Source organism: Cyprinodon tularosa, unplaced genomic scaffold (assembly GCF_016077235.1).
Source record: "Cyprinodon tularosa strain WSP-4 unplaced genomic scaffold, ASM1607723v1 ctg418, whole genome shotgun sequence".
Taxonomy (NCBI): domain Eukaryota; kingdom Metazoa; phylum Chordata; class Actinopteri; order Cyprinodontiformes; family Cyprinodontidae; genus Cyprinodon; species Cyprinodon tularosa.
The window spans coordinates 831,697-845,921 of NW_024039139.1; the positions used below are offsets into that span (position 1 = coordinate 831,697).

The 14,225-nt window shown below is 35.8% G+C and overlaps 1 protein-coding gene across 2 annotated transcripts; it reads left to right on the forward strand.

Annotated features, from left to right (window-relative positions):
* The first annotated feature begins 1,533 nt into the window (after nt 1-1,533).
* Nucleotides 1,534-11,512, forward strand: LOC119792369 (progestin and adipoQ receptor family member 3-like). 2 transcript variants are annotated; one of them, XM_038298978.1, is made up of 7 exons: nt 1,534-1,729; nt 2,023-2,249; nt 3,181-3,343; nt 6,773-6,928; nt 7,008-7,205; nt 7,286-7,376; nt 10,250-11,512. In XM_038298978.1, exons 2-7 carry the CDS (start codon nt 2,059-2,061, stop codon nt 10,390-10,392), a joined length of 942 nt encoding a protein of 313 aa, XP_038154906.1. In that variant the 5' UTR covers nt 1,534-1,729; nt 2,023-2,058; the 3' UTR covers nt 10,393-11,512. The 2 variants fall into 2 exon arrangements, with proteins under 2 accessions (XP_038154906.1, XP_038154907.1); XM_038298979.1 differs by lacking the exons at nt 1,534-1,729; nt 2,023-2,249; nt 3,181-3,343 and adding an exon at nt 3,362-3,527.
* Nucleotides 11,513-14,225: the final 2,713 nt, after the last annotated feature.

A 14,225-nucleotide genomic window follows, 5' to 3' on the forward strand; every position in this document is an offset into this window, starting at 1 on the left:
AATGCAGTTCAGACTTGTGATCATAATTCAACCTGATCTAATCTCCACAAAACACCATCCGAATTTTTTTTCTGAGTATTATGTCTGCATTCCAAATTCGAATCTCTGCAAAATTTTGGTTATATTGGTTATGGTTATGTTAAAGACATTTGATTTTCAGTTGAACACAATCAAAGTCTGTGGTAATTCAATAGCAAATTGTGAAATCATCTAACTAAGCCTAACTGCTGTTTTGTTGCCTTTGCGGTAATCCAGCAAGTATGTGGTGATAGTGGCAAGCAACCCCTGTTATTTTAACAGTGAGCACAAGAGGGAGACCTGGAAACTGATCCATGAGCACTTTTAAGGATAGAGGGATAAAACAATGGGAATACAAGTTAAATGGAGAAATGAAACACTCAGTTAAAGACTTTAAGCCAGGTGTACTTTCTGTGGGAATCAAAATAAAAAAGTAAATTTCTTTAAAATGACAGTGTTTATGTCAAGGCTTCATCAGGCAAAAAAGCTGTTTCTTTCAGAGCCAACATTTCTTTCATTGATAAAGGAAATGCAGAAAGCATCTGAGATAACAGCAGCATTAGCTCCATCATTGACACCATAGACGAGAGACAGGGCTGAGTAAAGCACCCAACACATTTACTCAAATAAAAGTAGCACTACTTCATCTTATTTTTATTCGTAAGAACTAAAAATAACTAAAGTAAAATTAAAAACGTATTTTGGAAAAAGACCATTTAAATACTTAGTAACTGATCTACCTATTTATTACCCATGATCATAACAACAGATATTTTTTTTGTTATAAAACTTACAAAATAAGGGGTTCTAGTTTGTAGAATAGAGTAAATTACAGTATACTGTACTACTTGGTGTAGTACCTCAGAATGACATGGCAGACTCAGCAGATGGAAAAATAAATTTTATCCAATAAACGTTTAGCACATGGTAAATATTTTTTTTTTAAAGCTGTTTTTTTTTTATTAAGTTAATTTACTCAAATAGGATGGAGTAGCCAGAAATTTCAGTCAAGTAAGATTAGTGATACCTTTATATGTAAAAAAAAAAACAAAAACAGTAGGCCTCTACACTGTTAGAGGATGAAACAGCTCTACAATAGCACTCCGGTGTTAAACACAGCACATAAGTAATAATGTTCAGATAAGAGTGGGTCATACCTATTTAAATTACAATTTATATTTAACAGGGAGGAAAAATAATGATAAATGTAAAGGATGTGGAGGGGAAAAAAACGTAGAATGTAGAAATTGAGAAGAATAGCTGGAAGGACAGGCAAATAATGGAGACTTAAAGGCATACTGGGAAATGCGGGAAATATAAAGGATATTCACAGATTAAGGAAAGCATTATTTATTTATCTACAAAATACAAAATTAAAAATATAGAATTTGATGTAAAGTAATGTCAATACATACTCATTTACAGTAGGTGGCGGTATGCACCTTAAATTTGTTTGCGATCCGCCATTATTGAGAAGAAGAAGATGATGAAGAAGAGTTCTGCACTCTCACCAGTAGATGGCAGTAACGCGTACTTTAAAGCTTTTACATTTACCATCAAATCAAGCTGGTGTTGTTAGGGTTTCTACATGTATCCTAGTGATTAATTGTGTAAATGTACGAAAATGGGATTCTTGCTAACCGTCGAGCTAACCTAAAAGCCGTCGGGATATGGCTAAAATAACAGTTCGGGGGCGGTAGGACACATAATGGTGAGCTCCAGGTTCATTTTTATGCAAGTTTCACTACCTGTTAGCATTAGCATTAGCATAGGGGTTCAGCCTGCTAGGCGACATAAACAAACCGGTTTGACAAACAGGCTGGGCAGTTTTGCTTTACTGGTTTTAAAACACATTATCAGAACATCGAGCCCGAGCGTTTAGACTGTATTTTATTTGAGGGGGGCGGTTGTTATTGTGTATTTTGATTGATTGCTTTTGGCCCGCTGCAGTTAGATTGATAAGTGTTTCTTTTGTCCCCCCCTTTTTTTTTTATCCACCGGCAGTCTTAACGTCCCCAGCTAGCTTAGCCGGGGAACAAGATGCTGCTGAAGATGAAGCTGCTGAAAACCACCGACTACATAGAGCTGGGCAGCTACCAGCACTGGCCGGTGCTGCTGCCACACAGGATCCGGCTGTACACCTACGAACAAATTCCCCTCTTCCTCAAAGAAAACCCCTACATCACAGACGGCTACAGGGCCCACCTGACCTCCAAACTCTGTCTGAAGAGGTGAGCAGCAACACAGGGAAAACAGGACTTCAGTAGCACAAAAGAGGCAGCTAGCAATATTACAGTTTTACCAGAACTCAGCAGACAGGATGCTAAAGGTCTAGATCTCTAACACATCTAAGATATCGTTGCCTCTTTCTTAAAAGCAGCCTTATTTTGTTTTAAAACACAAATTAAAAAGAAAGACATTTGTTATTAATCCCCTATTGGCTGGATCCAGTGTTCTGCCTCAGTGCAGCTAGAAAGGACAATGATTTAGACACACTTTATTACCATTTTGTATATAAACACAATGAAATTTCAATGCAAACAGCTTACAACAGTGAAATGAAATGAACATAATCATAAAGTGCAGCAGTGATCAAGAATGCAATGCATAATGAATAGGGTTGAGAATTGATACGATTTGCTGTGAAAGGATTCAAGTCCTTATCGATTCTCTTATAGATATTGCAAAGTGCCTTGTTGCCATCTTTCTCATCGTTTTCCCCAATGGGACACCAATTTTTTTTGTTTTTTTTGCTTCCCTAGACTTACACCTGGTCACGTCGTACTTGCTTACTGAATGCCATGTGCGTAACTTGCGTAAAAAACGTGACGTAAGTCGTGCTGCCCAGCGCCAAGCTCTGGTGCTGCCTGGAACCGTTAAGAGAATCGTGAAGCGAGCTGTCAAACGGTCCTATGGAATTGGAACACACGGAACCGGTTCTGAACAGGAACTGGTTTTCGATTCCCATACCTAATAATGAATGTAATGCAGTGCGTAAACATGCATCTTGGTTAGTGGTCAAAATATTTTTTTATTCTAGATCATTAATATCAAAGCATAAAGCAAATTTTCTCCTAGTTCTGTAAAATCATCTGTAAAGAGTCGGTTGTTTTGATTTACATTGATGCTTACAGTTATGTTTGATCTTTGTTCTTCTTGCAGTATATTTATTCTATCTAATGAGACTGTGAACATCTGGAGCCACCTTCTTGGATTCATCCTTTTTTTCTCTCTCGGGGTCAATGACCTCTCCTCAGTATTACCAGCTGCTGGTGCAAACAGGGAGGACTACGTCATCTATGCTATAGGACTCTTCTGCTTCCAGGTAGAAGCTGCTTTTGTCTGTATATTTGAGCTGTGTTTTTGTTGTTTTCTTCATTACACCAAAGCGCCTTCTCTTCCGTCCACCGTTGGTGGGCTTTTGTGTCGCAGTTTCTCCCCCTTTGGTTGAACAAACTGATTAATGTGGGATTACTTTTCCTGCTGCCGATTCAGTCAGCTGCATTCAGGTGTGTATTGACCGTTGAGGTACAGTGGATTGACAGAGGTGTACACAGCCCTGTTGAATGTCAGCTAAATTAGGACATAAGACTTAAGGTAACCTTTGTTGAAATAACGAACAATTGAGCTCCAAAACAAATCTGTTTTGAGGGGTGATATGTAACAAAAAGGTGCTGCACTGACCTGGTTGCGTAACTTTACACACCCTGTCATTATAACTTGTTAAAGTAGCTTTGCTAATCCTTCAGCGGGCAGTGGGTGTGTTCAACGTTCTCCTTTGTACTTTTGTATGTCTGCTTTAGGAAAAGAAGGCTTGACGTTCTTACAGTAGGACAACCTTGAGTAAAGCACCAGTCACACTTTTAAAGTTTAGCTTGAGCCTATTGCTTTTAACTAAAAAGCAATGGTTATTCATGCTGCAAATTTTAAATATTGACTATTTAACAGGGTTTCTGCGGGTCATTTAAAATCATTAAAAGTCATTTAATTATTATTTTTTTTAAATTAAGGCCTTCATTTGCATTAAAATTCATTAAATGTGATTATCAAGGCATTTATAAAAAGGCTGCAGCCTGTCGATGGTAAAGATTACGAAGGATTTGGCCGAGTTTATATATATATATATATATATATATATATATATATATATGAGAGTAATGGGTACTTATTGAATGCATTAAAATTATTTCTAAGAGCATTAAAAAGCATTCAATTAGAGTTCCTCCTTCCTGTTTAAACCCTTTTTAGATCTTAGTAAAATTATTTATGCCATTTGTTGCCTCTTCCAGTAAAAGTTGCTTTAATATAAAAATATTTATTTTCAGCTTGTGTTGGGCTTTGGGTCTGATGTACAGGTTTGGGCATAGGATGCTGACGAAGACTAGGATTCAGGGGTGTTTAATAGAAACGGAGCAGAATTTCCACTGCCGTAGTTTTTTTTTTTTTAGTTTAGAAATGGTAGAGACATATACAGGTGCTGGTCATAAAATTAGAATATCATGAAAAAGTAGATTGATTTCAGTAATTCCATTTAAAAAGTGAAACTTGTATATTATATTCATACATTACATACAAACTCATATATTTCAGATGTTTATTTTGTTTAATTTTGATGATTACAAATGACAACAAATGAAAATCTCAAATTCATCATATCAGAAAATTAGAATATTGTGAAAAGGTTCAAAATTGATGGCCCCTGGTGCCACACTCTAATCAGCTAATTAACTCAAACCACCTGCAAAAGCCTTTAAATGGTCTTTCAGTCTAGTTCTATAGGCTACACAATCATGGGGAAGACTGCTGACTTGACAGTTGTCCAAAAGACGACCATCGACACCTTGCACAAGGAGGGCAAGACACAAAAGGTCATCGCTAAAGAGGCTGGCTGTTCACAGAGCTCAGTGTCCAAGCACATTAATAGAGAGGCGAAGGGAAGGAAAAGATGTGGTCGAAAAAAGTGTACAAGCAAGAGAGATAACCGCACCCTGGAGAGGATTGTGAAACAAAACCCATTCAAAAATGTGGGGGAGATTCACAAAGAGTGGACTGCAGCTGGAGTGAGTGCTTCAAGAACCACCACACACAGACGTATGAAAGACATGGGTTTCTGCTGTCGCATTCCTTGTGTCAAGCCACTCTTGAACCACAGACAGCGTCAGAAGCGTCTTGCCTGGGCTAAAGAGAAACAGGACTGGACTGCTGGTGAGTGGTCCAAAGTCATGTTCTCTGATGAAAGTAAATTTTGCATTTCCTTTGGAAATCAAGGTCCCAGAGTCTGGAGGAAAAGAAGAGAGGCACTTCATCCACGTTGCTTGAAGTCCAGTGTAAAGTTTCCACAGTCAGTGATGGTTTGGGGTGCCATGTCATCTGCTGGTGTTGGTCCATTGTGTTTTCTGAGGTCCAGGGTCAACGCAGCCACATACCAGGAAGTTTTAGAGCACTTCATGCTTCCTGCAGCTGACCAACTTTTTGGAGATGCAGATTTCATATTCCAACAGGACTTGGCACCTGCACACAGTGCCAAAGCTACCAGTACCTGGTTGAAGGACCATGGTATCCCTGTTCTTAATTGGCCAGCAAACTCTCCTGACCTTATCCCCATAGAAAATCTATGGGGTATTGTGAAGAAGAAGATGCAATACACCAGACCCAACAATTCAGAAGAGCTAAAAGCCACTATTAGAGCAACCTGGGCTATCATAACACCTGAGCAGTGCCACAGACTGATCGACTCCATGCCACGCCGCATTGCTGCAGTAATACAGGCCAAAGGAGGCCCAACTAAATACTGAGTGCTGTACATGCTCATACTTTTCATGTTCATACTTTTCAGTTGGCCAACATTTCTTTAAATCCTTTGTTTTTATTGGTCTTCAGTAATATTCTAATTTTCTGATATGATGAATTTGAGATTTTCATTTGTTGTCATTTGTAATCATCAAAATTAAACAAAATAAACATCTGAAATATATGAGTTTGTATGTAATGTATGAATATAATATACAAGTTTCACTTTTTAAATGGAATTACTGAAATCAATCTACTTTTTCATGATATTCTAATTTTATGACCAGCACCTGTATTTAATGTATTTTATTGCTTATAGGCCTTAATAACAACATTCCTACTGATTATCATTTTTAAAAAGGATTTCCACGGTGGTGCGTCCCTAGTATATAAAAACCAGAGCTTGATTCTAGTCTAAACTAAGCAGACAGAAAGGAGATTTTTCCTCCAAAGAATTAATGCCAGGTTAAAATAATCCCATAATCTTGTTAATTTTAATTTGATTTTTTGAATGGTACATTTGACACAAAACACACTGCACATAAACAAAGAAACACATTACCCATAATTAAACACAGTGGTGGCAGGTTTGTGCATTTAACAGGAGTGTGTAGACATTTAGTAGTTATAATCTATAAACTGCTGACTGGTGGCTGTGTGTTTTGCTAGTTTGTGTAGAATTCAATTTAACTAAAAACCTCTGACTTAACTAGCTGGTTTAGACTGCTTCTATTATAGAGATCTCTACCCTTTAGTGTACATCTTAGAATGAGCATCTTAGATAAACTGAATGTTCTTGTAGAAAGCTTTGCTAATAATACCAAATGTGATATTGTGGCTAACTAAGGCAGCATACCTGTTTAACAGCTCTCTGCATAGATGAATAAACTGATGTTTAATGTTGGGCTTGAAGGAGAAGCTACATGCCTTCCAGCAGTGTGAGTGCCTGTTTTCTTTGCTGCAGGTCTGCATGCTGTGCTCAGTGGGCTACCACCTGTTCTCGTGCCACCGCTCAGAAAAGACCTGCCGCCGCTGGCTGGCGCTGGATTACGCCGGCATATCTGTGGGCATCCTGGGCTGTTATGTTCCTGGGATCTTCTACGCTTTCTACTGTAATGCTGTGAGTGCAGACAATCTCTGTTTGTTTTTTTTTCTGTTAAGTTTGATGTATTTTTTAATTATTTTCTTTCCTCCCTCAGTTCTGGCGGCAGGTCTACTTGCTGACCGTGCTCTCCTTGATCCTGGCCGTCTTCTGCGCTCAGGTCCATCCTCGTTACCTCAGCAACGACTGGAAGGTTATAAGGATGTCGATCTTCTGCTGCGTGGCAGGCATTGGGGTGATTCCTGCCTGCCACTGGATCTGGCTGAGTGAAGGGTTTGCATCTGATATTGTGCAGGTGAGAAAAGAAAAACATCATTAGTAGAAACAAAGAAACTCCCACTTTGGATTAAAAGTCTAAATCGGTTCTATTTGAAGCTGTTCCTGCCTCGTGTGATCGGAATGTACCTGATAGCTGGATCTGCGTTCCTGTTCTATGCCACCAAAATACCAGAGCGCTATTTTCCTGGTGAGCTTTACTTTTCACCTGTTTTTCTTTATCTCCATCATGTTTGACACTTTTGTGTTTTAATGAACTTATCCTGAAATTCTAAAATGTATTTCTCAAAACTATAACCGGCCTTTGTAAGAAGCACTCAGCCATACTGGATTATTTAACTTCAAAACTCTGTATGAATTAAATTGGATATGGGTCCTTTTATTTCTTTCAATTTAAAGGATTGTTTTTCTCAAATCACCTCTAGGGGTCACTGTAGCTTAGCTTTTATTTTAGTTCTCCAAGGTGTCATAGAATGCAAAATTGAGTTTACATTGTCATAGATGATTATCAATAGTTCAGTGGGTGAAATGACCTGTGGTTGACATGATGCACTGTAGTCGATCGAAATCCCGGGCGAATTTGAAATTCCCCCCTACCATATCAACAACTTGATGTTTCAGTGAGTGAGTGCTTGTTGTTATGATGCGTCTTTGCTTGGCGCCTCGCTTGTTGTAACCCAACCAATCAGCGCACAGCTCATCTAGATATTAATGAGCATACCATAAAAGGAAGATAACCTGTCGTTTCATTCTGAGGCTTTTAACCAGGCTTGCATTAGGGTGCAAAGAACAGCAAATATGCCATTTTCAGCCCAACCAATGTTACACACCCTATACAGATACCTTAAGGACCAGCACCAAATATCCTATAGAATCATTCTATGACCCCTTTTAAATCTGACCAAGGTGACGCTTCAAACTATGCTTCCTATTATCACAATTTGGATTAAATATTTTCTAAGGTATTGCTTTCACATTCTGTGAAACAAGAAGTATTGATTCAACAAAGAGAAGGCAGACTCAGTCGTTTCAACTCAGTTTATGAAATAATGGACAAAAACTTCAAAGGTTTTGTTTCCTAAGAAGCAGTATGCAATAAACGTTCAAGTATTACTTGTATTTTGTTTCAGGAGAATGGAGTCTTATTACTATATGGTGCCAATTCGTGCCAAAGGTCATCTGTTGTAAAATTTGCAAAACAAACAGGTCCCGATTATGCAAGGTTATAAACAAAATCTGATGAATTTTATAATGAGTAAAATAAAAATAAAAACTACCATCCTTTTTTTTTTAGCAGACAAAAAAAAGACACAATGCTGTCAGATTTGTTGTATATTTTAATGCCATCTTCTTAGGCCCTTTACCCTAAAACAGGATGATGATGAGATAACAGAAAAGAGGGAAATAAAACGCAAACTGCTTAGTCTGGTGCACTTTTTATGGAATATAAAAATAAAGAGACTACTTTTATTTTAGCTGTAATGCCTCCTTCAATGGACTCCTCTAGCAAAGATAAACCTCAAACCCAGAGGCTCCAGGTCAGCTTAACGTAGAACAATATTGCAAACTCTGTGCTGTAAATCTTCTTAAAGCTCCGGGCCTCTACTGTACAGCAAAATAAAACAGTATTTTTTTATTAGGATGTTTTTTGTGTCTTATTATCAACTAGTTGAAACAAATCCTGTAACTGTTTTATTAGAATTAGGCCTTTTGGGTGTAATCATAGATCCGGTTCATTCGGTTAGACTACGCAACAGTGGGTTTGTAAAATAAAATTAGATAAGGTTTTAACTTTAGTGTTGAGAAAACATGGAGTCTTTATAAGTTAAATGTTTAAAAACGTTCTTTAAGCAAAATATCAAATACAGTCCAGATTCCTTACAAATAATTTCTCTACAAAAAATAAGGAAGTTAAAAATCAGATGTCATCCTCAGCATCAGTAGGGTAGATTGTTAGACATTCAGGTTTCAGTAGTTGAACAAATTGGAAATAAAAGCATTCAGGTACACAGACAATAATAATAATAAAAAAAATTAAATTAAAAGTTACAGCAAAAAAAATAAGGTGAAATATCAAATAAAAGAAGAAAAACAGTTTTAAAAAGGATCACATTAATCCACTGTGCCTGACTGTCAAAAGCTGCATCTACCAAAGAAAGAAATCAATAAGCAGCCTTTTATGGCCCTGGTATTTTAGGTGTGGCTCCATTGAAAGCCAACACTGTAGGCGGCAGTAGAAAACTGGGGCTGAAGGTAGTAAATTAATTACCTTTATCTTTAATCCTCAATGGTCACACATCACTAGCTGAAACTCACTACCCTAATTACACTCAATTAGATTTTAATTAGAGCTATCATGATAAAAGAGGAAGTCTTTCCAATATGATCTGATCAGATTAACTAATCTGCCAAGTGCCTTTAAATCTATAAATTAAGTTGAATTCAATTCTAGAGCTTTAGTGCGATCTAGCAACTTAAATCTGTTAGAAAGTAAACATACCAGATCTTATACCATAATTTATCTGTTAATATTCTAATAACAACAGTTTATAAACTGGAGATAATTTATATTTCAACTTTATGGATGTATTAATTGATTTAAGATAATCTGATTAATCATGATCAATTGATTATTAAAATAATGACCAACTAATTTAGTAATTGATTAATTATTAACTGGAGTATAGACTCTAAAACAGCCTATAGCTGACAAAACAACCCACTGTAATTATATCAAAATTGTAAAAAAAAAAAACATATTTCATTTAATAAAAAAAAAAAAAAAAACGTTTCGTCCTCAATCTGCTCTATCTAGAACTCTTTTATTATATTATATTATATTATTATATTATATTATATAGTTCTATATAGTTTATATAGTTCTAGTTTCACCTGCTTTAAAGTCTTCTCTAAGGAATATATTCCTATCTGATTATTAATTAGTCAAAAATTATCACCAGATTAATCAATTTGCAAAATAATTGTTAGTTGCAGCCTTAATATATATATATATTTTTTTAAATTCCAGTCTTTAGAAGATGTTTTCTTCCTTTTTCCCTCCAGGTCAGGTGAACTATATCGGCGCCAGCCACCAACTGTGGCACATACTGGTGGTGCTGATGTTTTACTGGTGGCATCAGACGGCTGTTGGTATCATGGACTTCAGACACAGCCGGCCCTGTCTCACCTGGTCTAACGGCAGATAAGTGAACCCAGGCTGAAGCATCACATACTGTAAACGCATGATGCCTGTGATGCTGACGCTGGTTATTATTACATGCTGTCAGAGTCCCCTCACAGTGGCTTTAGAACGGTAAATGAAAAAAAAAAAACGTATCAATGCATGGAGCTGAAATGTTTAATGTTTTATAGAAACAAACCTAATATTTTGAAATGATATCATTCTTGGGTTGGTTTATTTATTTTATTGTGCAGAGGCATTCAGATAATGGGATCGATTTGGATCAAATATGGTTGCCTGCATGAAATCTGCCTTTTTCCTTATGCATTATTTTAATCTATCTGTATGAAATGAATACTGTTGTTTTTATAAGTGTTATTTTTTTTTAAAAAGGGTAGTGAGCAGATACAAATAGGAATAGACAGGATATGCTGTTGGATGTACTCAAACTTGTGGGAACTTTTTTTCCCGTTTAGTGCTTCTTTTTGTTCATGTTTCTCTCATGGAAAAGGAAATCAGCAGTGATGGCATTAAATCCAAAACCATTGCTTTAGTTAAAATTAATATTTTTATACTTGAAGCTACCCTCTCAGGCTAAATCTTGAGCAGCAGAGCCAATCCCAGAGCACAGAGACCCCAATCTTCCTACTCTCACTGATAATCAAACCAGCCTTTGATGCTATCATATAGGTTTTCATTTAGCTTCACATTTTTTTTTATTTATTCATTATTTTTGTTTCAAAATGCAGCTATAAGGAAGAAATCAGAATGAATTATCACACTTGGGCAATAAAGGACGACATGTGGAGAGAAGCCTGTTAGCATTAGAGAATTACTGGGTTTACATTGTTCCTCCAATAAACAAGTGTTCATTTTCTTTATCCTCTACCACCAAGTGTGTAATGATGTAATATGTAATATGATTTTTTTTGTGCATGAAGGACTGAATGAAATAGACCTTTAGCAACTAATCATATTGAATAATATAGGAATTGAACTGGTTTTTGTTTTTTGTTTTTTTTTTTTCAAAGCATGTTAGCACTTTATGTGCAATTGTCTAATATTTTTCCAGGCACCTTAGTCATCCATCTTTCTGAGTATGATTTTTAAACTCCAAAGAATTGGTTTTAAGATTGGTCAAAGTTTAACAAGGATTGCTGAAATGACAGATTAGAAAGGTAAACGAGCGTAATCCTGTGAGGCTGTAGTTTTCTGACTCATTTACATATATACTGTAATCACAGAAATATGCTGACTGCCAACCTTACTGTAAGTTTTACTCTCTGGTGGATTGTGTGGGTGTCAGTTTGATATTTGACTGCTAAAGTAAACTATACACCAGATGCATCCTAATCAAAATCCAAAATATCTGCTAATTATTATTAAACTTTATTTAACCATGGGAAAAAAATCCTTGAGGTTAAAAACCTTTTTTTGAAGGGAGTCCTGGCCAAAAGGCAGCAAAGTTACATACTGAACGGAAATGCATTAAATTAAATGACAGGTACATAAAAAAATATATGATGTAAAACAATGACAGATAATTTAAGCCGTTTCAAATTCTTTCATTTTCAACTGTAAAGCATTTAAGGATAAAAACTCATTCAGCTTCTAGTCTGTTTGTGAAAAAAATCCACACACAAGGAGCTGCATAGATATGGGATTTTTCTTCCCTAGATCTGTGTGGGCAAAAGGAGCAGTGAGCAACAGCTGATCATTTGGATCTAAGGGAATAAGAGGCCCTGCTTTTCTGTATAAATAAAGTATGAATGTAAGAGGGCAGTGATCCAAGAAGGGCCTTATAAATAAAAGAGTAGCAATGACGCTGCCTTCTCATAGAGACGGAAGGCCATCCCATTTAAGAGTACAGCTCACAGTGATCTGTCACGGTTTACAGTCTGTGATGAACCTTAATGAAGCATGGTAAACAGTCCAAGATTTGAAGACATGAGAAAGTAGCATTCTTATAAAAAAAGGTCACCATAATCTAAGACCGATTAAAAATTGGCAGAGACGAGGCGCTTTTTTTACTCCAAAAGAAAAAAAAACTTATTACGAAAGAAGAAACCCAATTAAAGTTTCGATTTCTTCACAAGTTTATCAATAAAAGGTAACTTCGACGACTTCGCCCACCAGTGTTGAAACTAATGGCAGGGTTTGAGGGACCTTCTTATGATTCTAATATCAATTACATCTTCAAAATGTGGCTTTGATAAAATAAATACATCCTGCAGATTTACTGCATACCCGAGGAAAGATGTTCAAATGAATTATCTTAGTTTTCAGCAGCAAATTTCTGTGTTTACCTGCAGTGTAAATTGAGATGGCAAATACAGCTGCTTTGCTTTTAGCTAATTTAAGACAAAGTGTGGTAATAATGGACCAATTTGTAATTAATAATTTTAATAGATTTGGTATTTAAAAATCCCAAACGTTAAACCTTTCTTTAAAAAAGAACAAAACTTCTATTTTATTCACAGCTTCTGCACAGTTTCCTCTTTATAAAGTTTTGTTTTTCTATGCTGCTTGGATAAGGCCAGTGAAAAATGGAAACTACCTACTTCTTGCACAACAGGAGACCCTTTATTATAACTAGCATTAAATGTTTTAGTTTTTGCACATTTGGATTTGTTTGCCTTATTTGAGTAACTGTACTGTATTATCACTGTTTCTCATTGGGCAGAACAATTATTAAAATGTTTTGATTCACTTGTATTTATTAAAACAAAAAAAAAAGTTGAGTGCACTTTGAAATGCCCCAGAAAGCAGCGGTGACAACACATTGCCAGCTGCAGAATTAAATTATTATTTCCCCTTAAACTGCCTATTTTTTCTTGAATGTTCTGTCTTTTTGTTTTTGTTATTTTTCCTTGTGGTTACTAGTATTATGATTTTTAAAAAGCGCTGACCAATGAGATGGGATGCTTATGTTTCGGTGCCTCTGTGAAAAGATATTTTTGAACATTTTGGAAAAAATAAAGTGTTTTTACAAACTAAAGTGTGTTCTTTGCTAACTCTTTGTTTGTGGCTTAGTCAGATTAAAAAAAATCTGATTTAAAAGGAGGGAAATGGATAAATCTTTTAGAGAAACCAACAAAACAAGCTAAATTGTTTAACAGCAGAGGGCAGCACTAAAGCACTGAATTTAGCTTAGTTTATATTATAGTTGTTGGTTCAACCTTAAACATTTTACAGTATGTAGTTTTTATATATAAAAATTCACCGTATAGAGCTACTTTAAGTTAGGAAGTAATTAGGAAACTTGACTAAACTTTAAAACTTAAAATCCATGAAAATATTACAATTAAACCCAGAGAGGAGCTTTTAAGTTGGAAATGTGTTTAGAGAAAAATGCAACCATAGAAGTAAAAAAAAACAAAAAACCTAACTATGTTTGAAAAAAATAACTTGCCGCTCAATCTAAGTGAGATCATACTTTTGAACTGACACAATTTCAGACTCAATAATGTTTGTTTTTTTTGCCTCATGTTTTTTTCTCTCATATTGTTTACATTTGATTACTGCTGCACTTTAAGAAATGGAAATAAAGAGCTGTACAAAATGAAAATTTTGTTTTGTATACACATGACAATAAAGTTTGTCTAAGTTTTCAAAGAAAATCTGAAACCAGGTTTTTATAAATGGTTAAAATTCAGACTTTATTAGATTTTTCACTACCTGAAACGCAAGCATTTTATTATATCACAAAAAAAAAGCTTAACTTATTGATTTAAAGTTAGCTTATCCTTTATGTACACAAAAGATCAGTATAAATAATTGAGATGCACCGATCGAATATCCAGCTGTGATATTGACTGATTAGCTGTATCGGATGAAAGATGCTGATCCAGCATTGGC

Coding starts and splice junctions, on each gene's coding strand:
- LOC119792369 (XM_038298978.1), top strand. CDS start 2,059: ATGCTGCTGAAGATGAAGCTGCTGAAAACCACCGACTACATAGAGCTG. Junction 2,250..3,180: donor TCCAAACTCTGTCTGAAGAG/GTGAGCAGCAAC, acceptor TTCTTCTTGCAG/TATATTTATTCTATCTAATG. Junction 3,344..6,772: donor TAGGACTCTTCTGCTTCCAG/GTAGAAGCTGCT, acceptor TCTTTGCTGCAG/GTCTGCATGCTGTGCTCAGT.